The 19,552-nt window shown below is 37.4% G+C and overlaps 1 protein-coding gene across 1 annotated transcript in view; it reads right to left on the bottom strand.

Moving 5' to 3' along the window:
- The window catches only part of LOC131166806 (DNA gyrase subunit A, chloroplastic/mitochondrial), an 82,377-nt gene that overhangs the window by 26,857 nt on the left and 35,968 nt on the right, over window positions 1–19,552 (bottom strand). The window contains exons 13-17 of the mRNA XM_058125392.1: window positions 18,211–18,259; window positions 17,069–17,155; window positions 16,793–16,886; window positions 12,009–12,079; window positions 11,799–11,888 (exon numbers count right to left, since the gene is read on the bottom strand). Coding sequence (XP_057981375.1) covers window positions 11,799–11,888; window positions 12,009–12,079; window positions 16,793–16,886; window positions 17,069–17,155; window positions 18,211–18,259 — 391 coding nt within the window. The remainder of the gene's footprint in view (window positions 1–11,798; window positions 11,889–12,008; window positions 12,080–16,792; window positions 16,887–17,068; window positions 17,156–18,210; window positions 18,260–19,552) is intronic.

Genomic DNA, 19,552 nt, shown 5'->3' with positions numbered 1-19,552 from the left:
GTTGTCTAGATCAGGTAGATTTGTAACCATCATTAACGCCACCATTTCAACCTTGATTCCAAAGAAAATAGAAATTGTCAATATCAAGGATTTTCGTCCAATCATCTTGGTGGGAAGCATTTATAAGATCCTTTCCAAAGTTCTCACTACGAGAACAAAAGAGTCATTTCAGAAGTCATTGGACAATTCCATCATGCCTTTGTGGGTGGAAGATAGATCATGAATGCTGCCATTATTGCTAATGAAGTTGTGGATTCTCATCAGAAGGAAGGAAAAAGTGGTGGGGTGTGCAAGCTCAACGTGGAGAAAACCTTTGACCACTTCAATTGGAACTTCCTTTAGCACCTTCTAAAAAAATTGGGCTTTGGGGGGGAGCATTGGTACACTTGGATCGCTCAATGCAACAATACTCCAAGCTTCTCAATGTTCATAAATAGTTGTCCATTAGGTTTCTTTCGCTCCTCTAAAGGTTTGAGATAAGGGAATCCCTTGTCTCCCTTCTTGTTCCTTGTGATGGAGGTGCTAAGCCTCATGCTAAAGAAAGCTGCTACATAAGGGCTTCTTAATTGTCTCAAAGTGGGCAACAAAGGAAGATCCATTGAAGTGTCACATCTTTTGTCGGCAGATGATACCATCATTTTCTAAGAAGGCATCCCCCTTTAAATTCTCAATAAGCGATGCATTTTGGCAAGGTTTGAGACCGTCTCGGGCTTGAAAGTAAAACTTGGAAAAAGTGTACTTATTCCAATTGGCGACAGCACAAGAGGCCCTTCCCTTGCTGGTGTTCTAGGATGCAAGAATGGGAGCTTTCCTCATTACTTATCTTGGGCTCCATCCTAGAGCCAAATTCAAAGATCAAGGAGAGTGGACCCTATTATTGAGAGCTGAGAAGTTCAAAAAAAGATTGGCAGGATGGAAAAGTAACTCCTTATCTAAAGGTGGCGAACTTACGCATTCTATAAGTACCTTGACAAACCTTCCCATCCATTTCATCACCCATTTTGCTCTTTCAACTTCAATTGCTAAGAGACTTGAAGGAATTCACAGGAGGTTCTTATGGGGGAGTGTGGGGGCAGAATTCAAATTCCATCTTGTCAAATCGGATATGGTTAAACAACCTATACACTTAGGAGGGTTCGGGTTGAAGTCCCTTCACACTTTCAATAAAGCCCTTCATTGGAAATGGTTGTGGAGATTCATAAAAGAGAAAGACCACCTTTGGCAAGTAGTCATTGCTTCCAAATATGGGTTAGAGCATAACAATTGGGTTACTCAAGCTAGTAGAGGACCATACGATGTAAAAGTGTGGAAATTCATCAAGAAAGAATCGAATGACTTTTTCCCTTTAATAAGATTTCAAGCATGAAATTTTTTTATGAAAATTTAGAAATGGTTAATAGACGTAATAATATAAGTTTTAGCACAAATATATGACAAGTTAAATAAATCTCCATTGTGTATGAGGTGAAAAAGTTGTAATATAACACGTTTATCAAGCATATTTCAAAAATAATGTGCATTAACAATTTAGTTAATACAAATGAAATTCCTAAAATCATTTAAATATTATTAATTAAATAAATAATGATAATTTAGACATGAATGGTTAGATAAAATATTGTTGTAAGTTTTTTCATATAATTTCAAAAGCCCTTCTAATAATCTTTTTGTTTCAATAAAAACAAAAAACAGATAAATTAAGAGAAATTTTCACTTCACTCCTAAATCTCTCATTCGAATTCCGAGGAAATTTCATTCTACAGCAAAATTTCAACAATTTTCCCTAAAATTTTGAGATTCCAATAAATTTTCAATGTTACCTGAAATTTCAACAAAAATTATGTAAAACAACTGCCATTTCAATTTCAAGGGGGATGGAAATCAAAATTTCCAACAATTTCATGGAAATTTAAGACCATGCTACTATCCACATGTCTACAAGAGAGCACTCTTACCACATGTCCTATGTATAAGAACAAAAAATATTTTAATAATCGCACCACCTACAACAGAATCAAATTTTTCTTCTTGGTTAGTTGTGTAGAAGCCCACTCTTATATTGTTTAATTATAGGAGTAGAAGTTGTGTTCAAAATTTGACTAACAAAAGCTGGACGGAGATGAAAATCAATCAATTGTTGCTCCAACACCGAATTGCCAGGAAGTTGAAGGAATTACTCTATTCTCTTTGTAGGATTAAATGAATCATGCTGAATCTTTTTTTTATCAGTAAAAGGAACCTTATTAAACAAGCATCAAGGGTATGTCAGGATGCCAACAAATGCAGTAAACAACCCAGCAAGGTGTCACAGAAATCTAGAATTACATTGTGATCATTCACCACAAACCCATTATGCCAGCTGGAAACGACAGCAACTCACTGTAATTAACTAATCTGAAGCAGTGTAGTTGAAATTTTAAACCCTCTCTTGTTCCATTCTTTCCAAACACAACAGAATATTGCAAAAGGGATGAGAGACAAAGCCTTTCTCTTCTCATGGTTTCCTGAATCTCTTTCAAAGGCCATAAAACCCCTCCACACAGAGGGACAGTAGCCCATTATTGTCCAATCAAGGTCAGAGCCATATTCCAAAGGTTCCTAGTCCAGGAGCAATGAAGGAGGATGTGCTCTACTGACTCTGCATCAGCCATGCAAAGAAAAAGCCTATAGGCAACAATTAAAATCTTTCCATGTGTTGCCTCCCACGCAAGAAAAGCAGCCTTTGTAGGGGCAGCTATCTTCCAAATGTGAATCCATAGTTGTGGCAGTTCGATCCCACTGGAGAGAGTTACCTGTACAAAGATTTGACCGTGAAAGCCCAATTTCCATCTAAAGTCCATTTTAGTTGATTGGGAATGCTTCGGGCTCAAAGAAGCAGAGATTGTTGTAGAAATCAGTGAGATGATGCAAATCCTAATCTGCCACATTTCATAGATTATCCTTTGATCCGAGATTTGTAGTTGATGGCTGATGAGGGCTTCCTTATTGCAGGTTAAGTCGTAGATGGCGCGAAAGAAAATACTTAGAGGCCCTCCAAAGTGCCACACATCATGCCAAAAGTAAATAATGTCCCCATTCCTCACTTGAAATATGATGAAAGGGAAAACATCATCCCAAAAATGAATTTCCAAACCCATACACCATTACACCCTATGTTCCTCTACCAACTTGGGTGCTCCATTCATTATGCTCAAGCCCATATCTAAAACAATGATTCCCAAAGACCATTTTTCTCCTTCATGGGCCTCCACAACCATTTCCCAAGGGCTTTGTCGAAAGTGTGGAGGGATTTCAAACCCAATTCTCCCTAACAAATAGCTTGTTTGACCATATGCCCATTTGACAAGATGAAATTTAAATTTCTCCTCCCAAGCTCCCCTAGAGGAGCCCTTCTTTAAATTCCTTCTAGTCTTTAGGAAACTGAAGTCGATAAAGGAAGGAGAGCCATGGAATAGACGGGAAATCGTCAAGGACCTCTTGATAAGAGTGAGTCTACCAATTTTTTGACAAGAAGCTCATTTTCTATCCTGCCAAACATTTTTTGAAGTTCTCAATAATGAGGTCCCACATTCCTCTATTATTGAATTCGTCTCCTAGAGGGAGCCCTATAATTAATGGGGAAAGCTACCATCTTACAACCCCAAAGGCCAAAAAGGAAAGGCCCTCTTGTGCGATCGTCAATAGGGATAAGCTCTTTTTCAAAGATTTACTTTCAAGCCTAAGACAGCCTCAAACCCTGCAAAAGTGCATTGAAGATTAAGTATTTGGAGAGGCTTGCCTTCACAAAAAAAATGAAAGTATCATCCACAAACAAAACATGTGACACTTCCATGCACCTCTCATTCTTGCCCACTCTTAGACATTTAAGAGTCCTCCTTTAGTAGCTTTCTTCAACAAAGGCGCAGCACCTCCATCACCTTGATAAATAAGTAGGACAACAAGGGATCCCCTTGTCTCGAGCCTTTGAAGGAGCAAAAGAAATCTAATGGACAGCCATTTATACGCACAAAAAAAACTTGGAGTATTGATCCATTAAGTGACTATTTGCATCAACGCTCCCCAAACTCCATTCTCCAAAAACAAAAAACAAAAAAAAAATCCCAACTGATGTGATCAAAGGCATTCTCCATATCAAGCTTGCACTGCACGCCACTTTTCCTCGCTTCCAATAGGAATCCACAACCTTGTTTTCAATAGAGGCAGCATCCATGCTCTGTCAACCGACCAGCCAAAAAGGTATGCTGGTGCTACCCAATGACTTCCGAAATAACACTTTTGTTTCCTCTTCCTCTTCCAACGTGTTCTCCCCAATTTCAATGCTATATAAGGGGTTCAATCTACTGTGGGCATCATCCAATGAAAGAATATAGTATTCTGCTGCCCTCCTAAGCTCTAGGTTTCTATCTCCACGAAATTTCTTCGAGGCTAATAACCCTAGTTGATTCTTTCCTGAGTGACACTCTTCTAGCCCTTCCATTGGCATTAAGCCCTTGACCTAGCTCTGGCCCATCAAGTTCCTTGATGCCACTAAGAATAGCAATCTTTTTCTTTTTTTTTAATATTTCTGAAGGTGCTTCTCTTCCACATCTCTAGCTTTCCTTTCAACTTCTTCACTTTTGATGCTAGCACAAAGATAGCATTCCCCTTGATCTGAAGTATGGAGCACCAAGTTTTAACAAGATCCCTAATAACACCGCATTTGATTTGAACCACATGTTCCCAAAGAGAAAAGGAATTGGCCCACATTTAACTCCTCCTATGAGAATGAGAATAAGGAAGTGACCTAAGATAGGCCTAGGAAGAAGGCTCTGAGTTGCTTTGGGGAAGTGAGTTTCCCCTCCACTGAAATTAAAAAATTGTCAATCCTTAAGAAGGAAGGCAACTCTCTAGAGTTGGACCATGTGAAAATGCCACCAATGAGCAGAAGATTGATGAGGGCATTCACATTGATGAAATCCAAAAACTCTCTCACACAATTGTTCTATGAGCCAACCTCACTTCTTTCACGAGGATAAACCACCACATTGAAATCTCCTCCAATAATCCAAGGAGCGTCCTTCTAGCTTCTAATGTCCAAAAGCTGAGTGCAAAAAATATGTCTAAAGGATCCTTCACCTAGGATGTAAACCTCGTGAGAATCCATGAAAAGTTGTCCAAATTTTTAAACAAACAGACATAGGACTGAGTAGGAATTAATGGAGTGATCTAGCAAAGCCACAACATTAAGATTCCACAAAACCAAAATGCCCCATGCACTATCTTCAGCACCAAGGGAGACCCAACCGCAAGCCTTCTAGTCCCAAAGATATATGACTAAAAATGGGTCCATCATCTCCACTTTAATTTCCTGCAAGCAAACAATGTCACCTCCCCAATTCTTAAGAAAAGACTTGATTGTACTCCTTTTAGAATTGTCGTGGAGCCCCCTTATGTTCCAAGATATGAGTTTCCTTAACATGATTAAACAATACAACCCCGACTACTACTTGCCTCCACTATGTCTAAGCATCTTCCCATTTTATTGCGATTTTTTTTATGAAACATTCCAAATGTTTTAACTCCCTGCTGATGTCCAGAGTTTTATTGTTGCCCAAAGTTTTTTCAAAATTAGTTTGTGCCTGCTCTCCTCTCTTTTTTCAAACTATTTGAACAATCCCAGAGTCCTATCTTCAAAACCATTGAAAGACACACCAATGGCTTTGCTACCATTTCACCTTTTGGAAAACCCAATCAAAAACCTTCTCCTTAAATGGGAGCTATCTAGGTCCAAACCATTCAACATTTGAAAACTAGGGCTATCTTGCAAATACTCTAGGTTGGGGCTGACTTGCAAAGCCTCTTAGCAGTTTTGGGGTGCTAGAAACAAAATCGAATTGTTGAAAGCAGCCTATGATTTGGAGATCCTAGTTCTAGAACTTCCTCTACTTCACAAGCTGTTGCTGCCAATAGGGGGGTCCTGCACAAGGGTAGTCTCCCGAAACAAGCTATTCTATTGTCTTGGCTGGATTTTTGTAGAGTTTGAACAACCAAAAAGAGTTAGGTTAGGCTAGCAAAATAATCTCGGAGGCAAGAAGACTAAGGGATTAGCCCCTAAAGGCCCACCCCAAAATCCATAAAAGATGAGAAGTGTTTGGGCCTGATTGCCTCTCGCTAGGAGATTCAAATTGAGAAGCGCTACATCTCTTCCCAAATATCCTCACGGACGGGCATGGCTCCAGTTATCTTCCCTAACACGTGTGCCTTGCGACTAGTCAACAAGTTTAGCTTCAACAAGTTTCCTATATTAGGGACAATAACAAACTAATATTGACTCATTCAAAGTCGGTTAGCTTCAATGGCTCATTCAAGAGAGATTAGCATCTTTTCCCTCCCTAAGTGCAAGATGTGCAAGATTGGTCTTCTATGCACAGTGAACTTGGACTTCCGTTTAGAGAGGAGAAGCACACGACAGCCCAGTTTAGTTACTACAAAGGCGATACCTCACCACCCCTTCAAGAAAGACCAAATTTCCCAAACCCCCACTATTGGTCTTCAATAAAACAAGATGCTTTCCATATTTGTTCGTGTTCAATTGCAGCGACATAGTCTTGTCCTCGTTCCTCGTTTAACGAAACCACAATGTTGTCATGGGTTCGTCTCTTCTCCTCACCAAAACTTTTCCCAATCTAGAAGGAACCAATTGAACTCCTTGAGCTCTAGGAAAATAGAGGTTCTTCATCCTTTGCATTATTCCATTAGCATAAGGATGTTAGTAGCCTTTGATAACTAGGTTGAAAATCTTTGTCTAAATCATTAGGTTCATTTCATGTCAACCATGGTCAAAAACCAAAGAAATAGATGTCCCCCTCTAGTACAACGAGCTAAAGGCAAAGAAGCAAAGTCGGGCAGAAGAAAGAAAGGGGGGAAATGAGATCTAGGGTTTATAGCAAGTAGAGGGAAGGGTGAAGGGAGAAAAAGGAGAAACAAGGTAAGCGAAGTTCTAGTAAGAGAATTAAGTTAAACAACGAAAAAAAAAAAAAAATCCACCAAGATCGCAACTCGCGAGCACAAAGGAAGAGGACAACAAGGGTAGAAACTGCAAGCCAAAGAAGCTATATTTGCAAAATAAAAAATTTGTATGAGAACAATAGGACCATGCTGCATACTATTAGGGCCATGGTTTTAAGTAACAGCTGCGACCGCTATGTATTGCCATTACATAATTGTTTTTTGGGTTCCAGATATCATTGCACACCACGAAATCAGTAGGAAGAAAAATCACGGTCGTGGTGGCTGTCACGGACCACAACCATTACATAAAGGCAGCTACGGCCGTTACGTGCCCACTGCAGGACAATTATGCCAAAATAATTTTTTCTTATTTTTTATTTTTTCTTCTCACTTTTGTTTTCCCCCTTTCAAAAATCATTCTCAATATACCATGAAGCGAGAGAGGGAAAAAATATTAATATGAGGATGATAATGACATAAAATTAACTATTTTTTTCAAATACTCACAAGAGATGCATTACTTAACAATTTGAAAATACAAACTTGTTATGAAAATATTTTATTTAGATAGATTAGCAATTTGATATTTATGTTCTATATTTTTCAACTTCAACCTTCTTTTCTTTTCTACTTATTGAATATTTGAATTATTTGTATGTCTTATGTGTCTAATAGATTAATGGAGTACATAATGCATTTTGTTTTATTAATTAATTTATTCACACAAGATTTTATCACACATAAGAATAATGAGAAAGTATAATACACACACAAACATGCAATTTTTCTTTAAATGGTGGTTTAAAACAAATGCAAATTTCTTGCCCTTACCAAACAACTTCGTTGAACTGAAGGATCCAAAATACACAAACTCGTTCTAAGAAGGATTGAAAGCCCAAAACATGCAAGTACAATAACATGCACAAGGTTGTGTGTGCTTGAAAAAATTCATGGCCATCACACCTGCTTCCCATTATGGAACATCCACTGCCCCCACTTCCTGTTACACCCGTTACCACTACGTTAAGCTACCCACAACTGCAATTTAAAACCATGATTTGAACCCTCTTGTTTCGCTAGTACAGAGGCTGTGAAGATAAGCACAGAAAGAAGGACAAGGCTTCGATACCTTGTCGTATTCTTTTTTGCGTATTATGAAAAAAATGTAATCAATAGAGAAGAGAAATTACAAACTAAGCGAGGACAGGAAGACCTACTAGAATTTTAGAAATCAAAGTAAGCAAAGAAAGAAAGCAAAAAGATAAAAAAAATTAACCAAGAAAACCCCTTTTAAATCCTACCATCATAGTTCATCAAGCACTTCAAATTAGGTTGCTCCCCCTACCCATCTTTGCCTTACTTTTACCACCATCAAGTCACACTTAGTTTCCTCCAAGATCAGACAGCTGCAAACCCATCTTATCCATTCAACGCTGTGCTTTTCTAAATCCTTCCCTTATATCTCCTCCACAAGGGTAAGCAGAATTCAATCCTCATATTGGAAACAGATGAACATACAATAAATCTCTACGTAAACCAAAAAGCCAAAATCATATCCATATTGTTCTGGAACATCATTCAAAAGCAAACCCCCATAACAATCAAACCCACTTAGGTCCTCACTACCATTATCCAAGAGATCCCTCATTTCTTCTTCTCCTTACATTGGCTAGTCCTCTAACTAGTTACACCCTTATCATTTGGATCTTCCACAATACATAACTTGCCCTCAGTATCTCTCCTAAAGAAGTTTGGCATTGTCTCACAAGAATGCCCTCACTTCTTTTCAAATATTTTCCTCATTTCCATGTCCATCTAATTGTCTCACAACAAGTATAAATCTTCTGGCCCTAAAATTATCAGATTTGGTTCTTGTTCCGAAATTTTTCTCACCTGAATCATCATTTTTCCAATCAGTCTTGTCCACCCCTGCTTAAAAATCCTTGTAATACACTGCTTTTCAACAGCCATCACTGGAGATCCACTTGAAGTTCTCTTTTTGCACAAGATTGCTCTCCCACTTAAGGTGCAGCTACATCAATCATACTTCCAGAATCAAAAGATTCAATTCTAGCTTTCACCGTCTATTGACCTTCAAGCCTATTTGGATTGAAGTCTCTTTCCAATGAAGAGAAGATAGCTGTCTGGTCTTTATCCAGCTGCGAAGCAGAAGGCTGGACTTGAGCCTGCTCTGATAAAAGAGAAGAATCCATAGGCTGCTCATTTAAAATGTAACTTTATCTCTTGGCCTCATTACTACTGGTCCAACTTGCTGGACCTAAGGTTTACAATGAAACTGCTTCAAAGAGCCCTTCTTAAAATGCTCAAAGTGCCTCTTCGGATAATTGGGCCTGAAATGGAGGCCCATTTCACTTTATATTATCCTGAGCACAGTGACTCTCATTAAGTCCCAACTGGACAGATACTTGAGCCCAGTCCAGCCCTGAATTGAAGAGTTGCCCAACAAATGGGCCAGATCTAACATGATGGGCAAGAGACCCACGCTCAGACCACCTCACCTTCAATCCCTGGGTAGCCACCAGAGAAAACCCTAGCCGCCTCCAAGGTAGCCTCCTGCAAAACCCTAGCCACTTCTGTTGAAGGCTGGAAGCCTACCTCTTCAGCTTGACATTCTGACTATCCCGCATCAATTTGGATTTACTGTTGCTGCAGATTCACGCCACACATTACATAAAACTGTTCTTTCCCTAGCCATACAACCTCCTTCCAAGATTGAGGAGCTCACTTTCCTGCACCAGAACTTCCAGTCACCATACAGCTATCATCATTTACAGAATCTGCCCCAATGCACTAAACTCCACCACCCTTCATCACAAGCACCACCTGGGATGAAAATAGAAAACCTTTACCAATTCCAGCCTAACCCTAACTCCAAGAACTCTTCCTTCCTAATAACCATCTAACAATCCACCTTCCATATCTTATTTTACGAAAGAAACTCTTTCCACCAACCCAAACACCCAGGACAGACCATCGATGAACCACTGTGCTGCCACCAAAGAAATCCTACCCCAAGGACAGCAAAGGGGATTCATTTCAAACAACAAAAGGAAACCACCCTCCCTACTCTTTCTAAATGCAGATCAAAATATTTCCCTCAGATCTGGTCAGTCTGATGAAAGCCACCTTCTTTCATGGCGAGCAGGAGCCATCATTGAACACAAGCCAGACAAATCCAAGGGCTATAAGACAGGAGAGAGGGGAGAGGAAAGGAAAGACTGTCCATCCATTTCTTTTATCTACCTTGCTGTATTTTATTTTTCAGAACATTTGGTTGGCGAGGATTAAAAGAACCAAAAAAGCATTTGTTCTGTTTTCTACCTTGCTGTATTTTATTTTTCCAAACATTTGGTTGGAGAGAATGAGAAGAACCAAAAAAGCATCTGAGTCTTTGAGGACTTTGAGCTGTCCTTGCATAGATTGAAGGAGCCATCCAAAAATATTTATTTTGGTAGCTTAAACACTCCTTTCCTGAAAAGCTTGAGTCACCTATAAAAGACTTAGTGAATTGATCTTTCCTTTACCATTTCTTCTTGAATAACCATTTGTGTTTGTGCACATATGTATATGCATGTCTATGCTTGTGGCTTGATCTTGAGTGGTTACATGGGAATTTTATTTGTTGGGAATGGAAGCACATAACATTATGGTGGGATAATGTTTCACAGATTAATGAGTCTTCTACTTATTTGATGGGATGATTAAGAGATTATATATGATTAAACTCTTCAAAATTTGTCAATGGATATAACCCTTCTGATATGAACATTTTATAGGCCTGGAAATGGGTGTTCATATTTTTGACATCGTATTTACTAGATTTACGTTTTTAATTTCCTGGCATTGATATTAACAGGAATTTATTCAAGACTGCAGCATATATGACATATAGTAGGGAGGGTCAAAAGAGAGATAATTCAGCAGCTTTCCCAACAGACACTAGTATCAGCAAAATATTGAGCCAATTCAATAAGTAGGTTACGAAGAACTTAAATGTACAAGAGTTTTCCTAATCATAAATTCATTGTAAACAAAAAATAGCAATCAGAATCATGCAATTTTCTATCCCAATCAAAGTGATGCTGAGTTGATTGAGCATATTCAGGAAGAATATCCAAGGAATAACACATACAAATTGTAAACTTTTGAAAATCTCCAGACAAAAAAATTCAACAAAACAATTACTGTGAGAAGCATTAAAATCAAAGATTCACAAAACTAACACAAAAAGGTATATGATGTATTTTTATTAGAAGTTAGAACTAAGAGTGCAAACAAGATAACAGAAATACTAATTCCCCAACATAATCCAAAAGTATCCAAATCATCCATAAATTTGGAGGCTTCAAGGATGCCAACAAAATTACAACTGAACATGGATGCAGGTGCATTGTGATAAATGAAAATGCCTCATTATAAGGATAAATTTCCTTTAAAAATAAAAACATCAGTCATGCCTTATAATATAAAATGGTAGAGTCAGGAACAAACTCCTAAATCAAAAGTCAATAGATAAAGGAAAAGGCTGCTCTAGCAAGACTAGAATGGGTTGAACAGACAATGAATGCTAACAAAAACCTTAATGTCAGATAGAAGGGAAAGAAAAGGAAAAGGTGGAAGCCAAGGAAGAAATGGATGACGACATGCCTTTCTTATTCTCCCAAACCAAAGGTGGGAGGAAAACAGCAGAAAAAGACTTACCCATGCTAAATGAAAATCATGTCCAGCAGTCCACTGCCTCACTATACAAACAAAAATATCAAAAGGCCTTCACCAGAAAATTTTACCTGGAGTATGTTGTTTTTGCTAGACAGAAGTTCCTGTAAATTGGAAATCTGATCCATCAAGGCCTTATCTTCATCAACAAACTTCTTTCTCTGCATGATAAGAATGCAACATTTCTTACCATGGGGAGTGTTTGCAAAAATTCCAAAAACAAAATGTAAAGAATCCATCCGGAAAAAAATGAAAAAGCAATTGGCATGGCCAGCACGCACCTCAAGAAGTGTGAGCTTTCTTAAGTTTATGTCCAATATAGCATCAGCTTGCTTTTCAGACAAACTGTACTCTGCATAAACAGAAATGGAAAAGCACTAATTCCTTCAACATATTTTTTTTTTTTTTTAAATTAAGAGAAGTTTTATTAAAGATTGAATTGATGTACAAAAGAAGGGGCAAGATGTCCTCAAGAACAGTACAACAACAAAACTGAAAGATAACAATAGAGCTGGCTTCCAATCCCTTTGAAGGTTGGGCAGCAACAAGCCCCCAGAAGAAACCCAAGAGTGGACCCTATAAGAACCCAGGAACACCACTATGTCCCATAAGAAATGGGGACAATTTGAGAAACTCTTAAAAATTCCACTTTCCGCTCGGTTCATAGAGTCTATCGATAGCGAATACAGCACCATTCAATAGAGCTGTCATCTCTGCTTGAGCCAAAACCTCTAAACCTCACAAGAAATAGATACCCAAGTCCTGCAGCGCCACCCAGTCATTGCTAAAATGAGACAAAAGGGCGTCCCATAGCTGAGTTGCCACCTTACAATGCACAAACAGGTGAGCACTCATTGTTAAACACCCAGCACATGACACACGTGTCAGTGCCAAGAGATATGTAGAGCCTTCTTTTCTGAAGCAAATCAGGCCAGCTAATCCTATTCATATTTCAGAATCATAGCGCATATAAAGGCCCAAATTTTCCAAGAAAACTTAACTTTTCAAATAACGTGGCTCCAGTGCAAGAGGGGATATTCTGTAGTGAACAGTCCTAAAGAATCACCCTCCAACAGTCCCTCAACCTCCCTATTGGAAAGAACAACGTGGTTCAATATAAAATGTAATGTGGTAGTTTCATCGACCTCTCTTTCCTTGATATTCATGAATAAATAGAAATCTCACCCCAAAAAAAAAAAAAAATCGTTAAAGGAAATGAATGAGCTGATAGATGCACTGTGGAAAGAGGGAAGGCAACAATAGTACCGATTAATCCTAAATAGTTCTAAATAATTCGTGAATAATATCAAGATCGAACTACTCAAGTCTCAGACATGAATTTATTATTTTTCGCTACTTGTTGTACATCATAAAATATGTAGCTTTTCATCAAATAGGGAAAAAAAATTACATGCATTTGTACTTTAAAATATGTTGTGTTTTAGCCATAACAAAATATAAGGCAACCGCACATATGTATATAAACACATGTATACACACACACACACACACACACATGAACGTGTTAAATTAATTTGAAACTAAATCCTCACTCAAATATGTATCAAGCTTAAATGTGTAGGTTTGGGTGGAAGAACAACAATACCTTAAATATAAGGAAGAAACCAATAAACCCTACCCAAATTTTAGCCATAATAAAATATAATTGCAAATACAGGCATACAACTTTTGTTGCATTTTTTGGGAATCAGAATGCTGACAACGCCAAGGTGGCTTGGTTGAGACTTTCTCTGCTAAATCTGGTCCAAGTCCTGGAGAAAGCAGCAAAGGGGCAAGTATTGCCCGGTTCAAAGAAGCTCGCCAAAAATCTGCATTTCCACATAGTTTTCTTTCTTCTTGTCATGCCTAGCTCTTTAGCTACACTCGGACTAAAAACATGGGAGATGATCTACTGAGGGCTTAAAAAAATTCATTGTTTTCTGTAAGCCAAATTTATTTTTAATTACTTTATGCCAACGAGAGTTCTCCTCTAAAGCAAACCTCCATAACCATTTACTCATCAAGGCAATGTTTAGACACCGAATTCCCTAGACCCAACCCTCCTTCCGTTCTTGACCAGCACACCACCCACCTAGGGGCGTACAAATACTACTGAAAAACCAAAACACAATCCAAAACTAAACCATTACACTGCTTGGTCCAGTTTTCCGGTTTCGGTTTTGAAAATTTTAAAAATCGATGCTGTTTTGGTTTCAAAATTTTTCAAAATCAAGTTTTGGTTTCAGTTTCAGTTTTGCATGTAAACCAAACTGAAAAATCAAAACATAGGTCTACTATATATATATCTACCCAATTTACTTTTGTATGTCACTAATATTTATTTGTAGCCTTAGAAGACAACACATCTCCATAAGGCCAGCCACTCCTTGCTTCTCCCAACATCTATACCACACCAACAAGGTGTCAACAATCCAAGGTAGCACTGAGTTGAGGTCTCATTAAAAATTGAAAACAAAATGACTCAAAGCCGCTTAGCCACCAAACAATGAAGAAACAAGCGGTGCAGGCTGATATCCGGGCTAATAGCCTTATAAGGCCTCGTCAACTACAACAAATCATTGGTATTAAGCCTGTAAAGGGCCATAGTCAACATGAAAGCCCTGCTTTTGAAACGCTAGGATTAAATAGGAGTAGGGAAAAGAACCTGTTTTAGTAGGTTAGTGTTTTCCAACTCACAGCATCATAATACCTTAAGAAAAGTTTAGTTTGTTTTCATTAGGGATGTAATGTATTTGAGTTGGTGGATATCCCACACTGATCTGCCCCTATAGCACAGATTTAGTTGTTCCTAAATGTATTAAGAGCAGTGGCTGGAACTAATTTTGTGATCCAAGGCTGCTAAGGGGCAACAAGTGGGAAATGTATTTTCCTACCCTAAATCTGCCCTGCCCCAAATATCACTACAATTAACCAAAACCATCCCTCTGCACGAAATATAATAAATGAACAAACAAACATATTCATGCATGTATATATATATATGGGTGTGTGTGTATATATAAATATAGTATCTTCATTCAATTGTTCATAGCTTCAAAACATATTATTTTTATTTTTTATAGTTCTACCATAAAGGTTATGTTTTATAAAAACATGACTATATTAAAATAAGATGATCTATTTTATTTTAATAACATAAATGCATAGTTTTTTTCCAAAAATTTGTATTTTCTTATAGTTGGTGGGGCAGATTCAGAGCCCTGGCGGAGACGAATCCCTTAATGAGGCCAGGATGGTGACACAAATTTCTTCAAGGTAGATTCAGGGCAGTAGGCAGGGCAGATGATTCTTGGCAAGGCAGGTTCCAGTTATCCCCCTCCCATCCAAATATGCCACATTTACATCCCTAGCTTTCATTAGCTGCTCATCTTGGAAGTCCCAAGAGGTCTCCAAATATTCTATCTTTTTCCACTCTATCCCTCTTCATATGTCTTCTAGACCATGTCATGTAGGGAAGTGTCACAAATAGATACAACTGCTACAGTTTCCACCACGATATTCACATGAAGCTTCAAATAGGGGTGTGCAATCAGTTGGTTAAGTTGATTCTGAGGTGAAAATTATGAAACTGAAATTTTTTCAATTTTTTGGGATTATAAACCAAACCAAGCCAAACCAGTGCAACAACCAAAACCGAACCAACTAGTTTGGTTCAGTCCAAAGGTATTGGAACCTGAACCAAACCAAAGTAATGAACTTGATATTTTCCATTAAAAAAAAAATCGAACTTCCTAAAAGCTGATTTTCCAAGGAAAAAAAAAACAAATTTCCTGTAACAAAGTATGGATTGTGTGAAGTTTGCACATCATTATCATGCATTTTCAAAAAAAAATAACATCTTTTCTGCTCAGCTACGCCCATTTACACTCAAAACTTAAAAGCATAGAGATGATAGAAGTAAGAATAATTGATTAATAGAACAATAGAAGTAATAAATTAGTTTATCTCAATAAATTTTATTTACATAGATTAATTGAACAACATAAGTGATAAATTAGTTTATCTAAATAAATTTTATTTACATATTAACGAGCTTCAATTGAGCCTTTTAAAACACTGATTGGAATAAACTAATTTGGATTTCAAGGTGTTTTTGAATTAATCAAGTAGTTCTAACAGGTGGTTGAGATGAATTTTATTAAAAGGTTAGAATTAAATAGTAGTACAGGTAAAAACTCATTTAAATAGGTTATTCTCAGCCAACTCACAGCATCATAATACCCCACAAAAAGCTCTTCATCAGCTGTTCATCTTGGAAATCCCAAGGGTTCTCCAAGTACACTATCTTTTGCTGTTCTTACTCTCTTCGTGTCTTCTGAATCACATTTCTTAAAAATCATCTTCTCATTGTGTCTAAGAAATTTCAAGATCTTCCTTTAGCCTTCAGGCATCAAACCCACCATGTGCCACTAGGCCCACTACTTATCTCATATCTTATACACCATGAGACATAGGAGTATGCAGAACATTCACAAATATTGAAAGAAAACTAGCATTGGATTATCAACATCTACAAAGTATTCTTCTCATTACAAATTTTCATACAAGAGTTCTGCCAGCACTGTTTAATTCTTTCAACATTCACAAATATTGAAAGAAAACTAGCATTGGATTATCAACATCTACAAAGTATTCTTCTCATTACAAATTTTCATACAGGAGTTCTGCCAGCACTGTTTAATTCTTTCGGTTCCTTATGCTTAACATTTTATTTTAAACGTTTTGAGGATTTCTTATTTCTTTTTTGATTGAGCTTCAAGTTTTAGAAATATACTTCACCATCAAATATTCCATTTTTCTGTTTCAAACTTCCATAATTTTCACTTCAATAACAAATACAAGATGGATGCTAGCAAGAAAGAAATGAACAACACCAAGAGCACACCCCATTGATGTGACAAAAAACATGCAAACAGAAGAGTACAGAACTTAACCCAGAAAAAAAATAACTTGAAATCAAGTTGGTCCCAAAATTAGTTTCTCGATCAAAGGAAGTATGCAATCAGCAGGGCTTCATAGGCAGAAAAGAATAGCAGTGTCTTACCATTTCTCAAATCGGCTGATGCTTTTGCATTGGTTGAAGCTTTTCTAATTATGCCAATTACTCCATCCAAGTTATCAAGCCCCACTATGATACCCTTAGTTCAAATAGAACATACATAAACCATGGTGAGAATGCAGGAATTAACTCATTAATTGATTGGATGCCCCATGCAATAGAAACCATTTCATCAACTCATTCAATTTCATGGGGCATCATCCAGCACCTATTTACATTCTTCCATAAAGACAACTTCAACAAGTAGCCATTCAGGTATACCTGAACAACAAGTCTTCTTTCTTGTGCTTGCGAGAGCTTAAACCTCGTGCGCCTTTCAATAACAGAGCATCTAAAGTCTAAGAATGCCTGTTAAAAAGGAAAGGGGAAAAAATGGAAATACATTATAATCGCAAAATTAATGCTTAGTGCAGATGTTACAGAAGCTGTTTTGTCACAAAACATATATAATGCCTTTAACATAAATAGATGATCAATTTAGCAGGATAGTAACTTAAGCAAACCATGAATTGCATCAAATTCAGGAAATTCACAAATTGGTCGCACAAGAATGCACACCAATATCTAAATGCTTCTCTTTTTAAATCTCAGCAATCCAAAACCAAAGCAAGATATCAATTAGAGTTAGCAGCTCACTGTAGCTTGTAAGGCAACTTTTTATATAAATTCTCATTAAGCCGCTGAAAAAGATTTTAATTAAGGACTGGAAAATACAAAAGAAAGGGTGGAAGGATTCACCCAAAGACAGAGCTCCAAAAAGTGCAAGTCCACTGATAGCTAATTAGATGGATTGGCAAGAAAGGTGAGAGCAAACAAATTAGTGTCTTGGTGAGCCAACTACATGAATGAAATCATACTGTAGATCACACCACGCAGGTGCAAAAGCGTCACTGCAATAGCTCATCTATAACCACCCATCAAAACAAAGATGCTTTAGAACCAACAGCATTGTAAGCTGCCAACAAATCAATTTGCAACACACTTTAAAAACTCCACATCACTGACACTAGCATTTTCCACAATAAAATCAACGTAACAAACTAATGGCAAATGTTGGTGAAATATTAGAGCTTCCCAATGCTACGCTTCCCCTATCCAGTTTTTATATCCTACACTTTTGGTACAATGCAGAAGGCCAACAGAAACAAAGTACTAGATGGCAGGTGTTTTCAATTGAGTTGAATAGTTTTCTGCAATTATGCTTGGAAGCTTCAAATGAAAAATGGTAAGACTCATTCTGGATGCTTTTCCTGGCAGAATATTACATTTTAGAAAAAGCTTAACTTAAAAGAACTATGACATATTACAAAACAAATCAAGGCAGTCGAGAATAATAAGTGCAACAAAAAGGAAAGAGACAAGAATCACAGAGAAGAGGAGAGAGAAGGCATGTAAGCTGTCACCTGAAGCAACTCCTTCAAACCCATCTGTTTAGGTTGTCCACTGAGAATACTGTGAATGAGATGAATAAATAGCACAATATAACACACATCATAATAATGGTATTCAGATGCATCATTTATGCTGGGGGAGTAGGGACGATGCAAGCAGTTGTTCAAATGGAAACAAATGCAGATGTGCAGGATGCCATTATCTCTACAATAATTAAGAATAAAGGAAGAGATATGTTGTACTAGTAATTCATTAGATCTTCCAAACCAACTGCAAAATTTTGCATCCACAGGGGCATATCTTCAAGATTTCAACCACTCTCAAGAACATAACTTGGGTTAAAACTGCAGCAGTCTACCAGTTTGGATTTACAATTTTCCAAATTCTTTGGATCCAAATGAGAAAATGGGACTGTAAATATTTTAGTTCTAAATATCAACAATATTTTAATTCTAAACACTTAAAATATTTATGTAATTCGTTTGCATTATTTTAGTTCTAAAGCATCCATTGTTATCTCTACCAACTGTTTCGAAGTTCCATGCAAAACTCTGTATTCTACTGGTAAATACATTTAAACGAGATTGAAGGTTCCATCATCTAATGACTCCAACTTGCAAATTTTTTGCTTGACAAGACACTTATCACATTGATTTTTTGTCACTCCATTCTATCAAATTTGCACAACCAACAAGAATACTTCAAAGAAAAAATATAAAAGTGATTGGCTAAAACTCTCATTTCATCTCAGTAGCTAATAACACTAATAAAATATGTACTGCATTTTCATCAAAGAAAGTAGTAGTTGCAAATAGGGCGAAACTTCTCATAATGGGTCTGATAGACAACCACTTTACCTAAAAGCTTAAGCTATTAGGTTGTGAGCCAATAATGTATATCAAGCTTTAACACTCCCCTGCACATGCAGCCCGACAGCACGTGGAGAGATAAACACACAATAAATAACACCCAAGATAGGGAACACAATAATTTTTTAAAAAACCACATAATAAATGCGGGCAAAGAGACTAGAACCCAAGACCTCCTAATAACCAGCTATGTTAGACAACCACTTTACCTAAAAGCTCAAGCTACTAGGTTTTGGGCCAACAATGTATATCAAGCTTTAACAGGGTTGTTTCAGCTATTGATAACTTCTCGGCATTCCCATATTAGGAGGTTCCACATAACTTCACATTGGCAGATTTATTGTTTTTTTGAGCTAATTGATCAAGGTAAGCTGGGAAGGAGGGAGAGAAAAAGAGAGAGTTTAAGGGTGCTATTCTGTACTGTAATAGCAAACAGCTTTGCAGAGTACAAGAAAATACGTTGGATGAGAGATTGAAGTGACAA

Source organism: Malania oleifera, chromosome 10 (genome assembly GCF_029873635.1).
Source record: "Malania oleifera isolate guangnan ecotype guangnan chromosome 10, ASM2987363v1, whole genome shotgun sequence".
NCBI classification, from domain to species: domain Eukaryota; kingdom Viridiplantae; phylum Streptophyta; class Magnoliopsida; order Santalales; family Ximeniaceae; genus Malania; species Malania oleifera.
The sequence above is the reverse complement of the archived record's forward strand: the minus strand, read 5'-3'. Positions and strand labels throughout refer to the sequence as shown.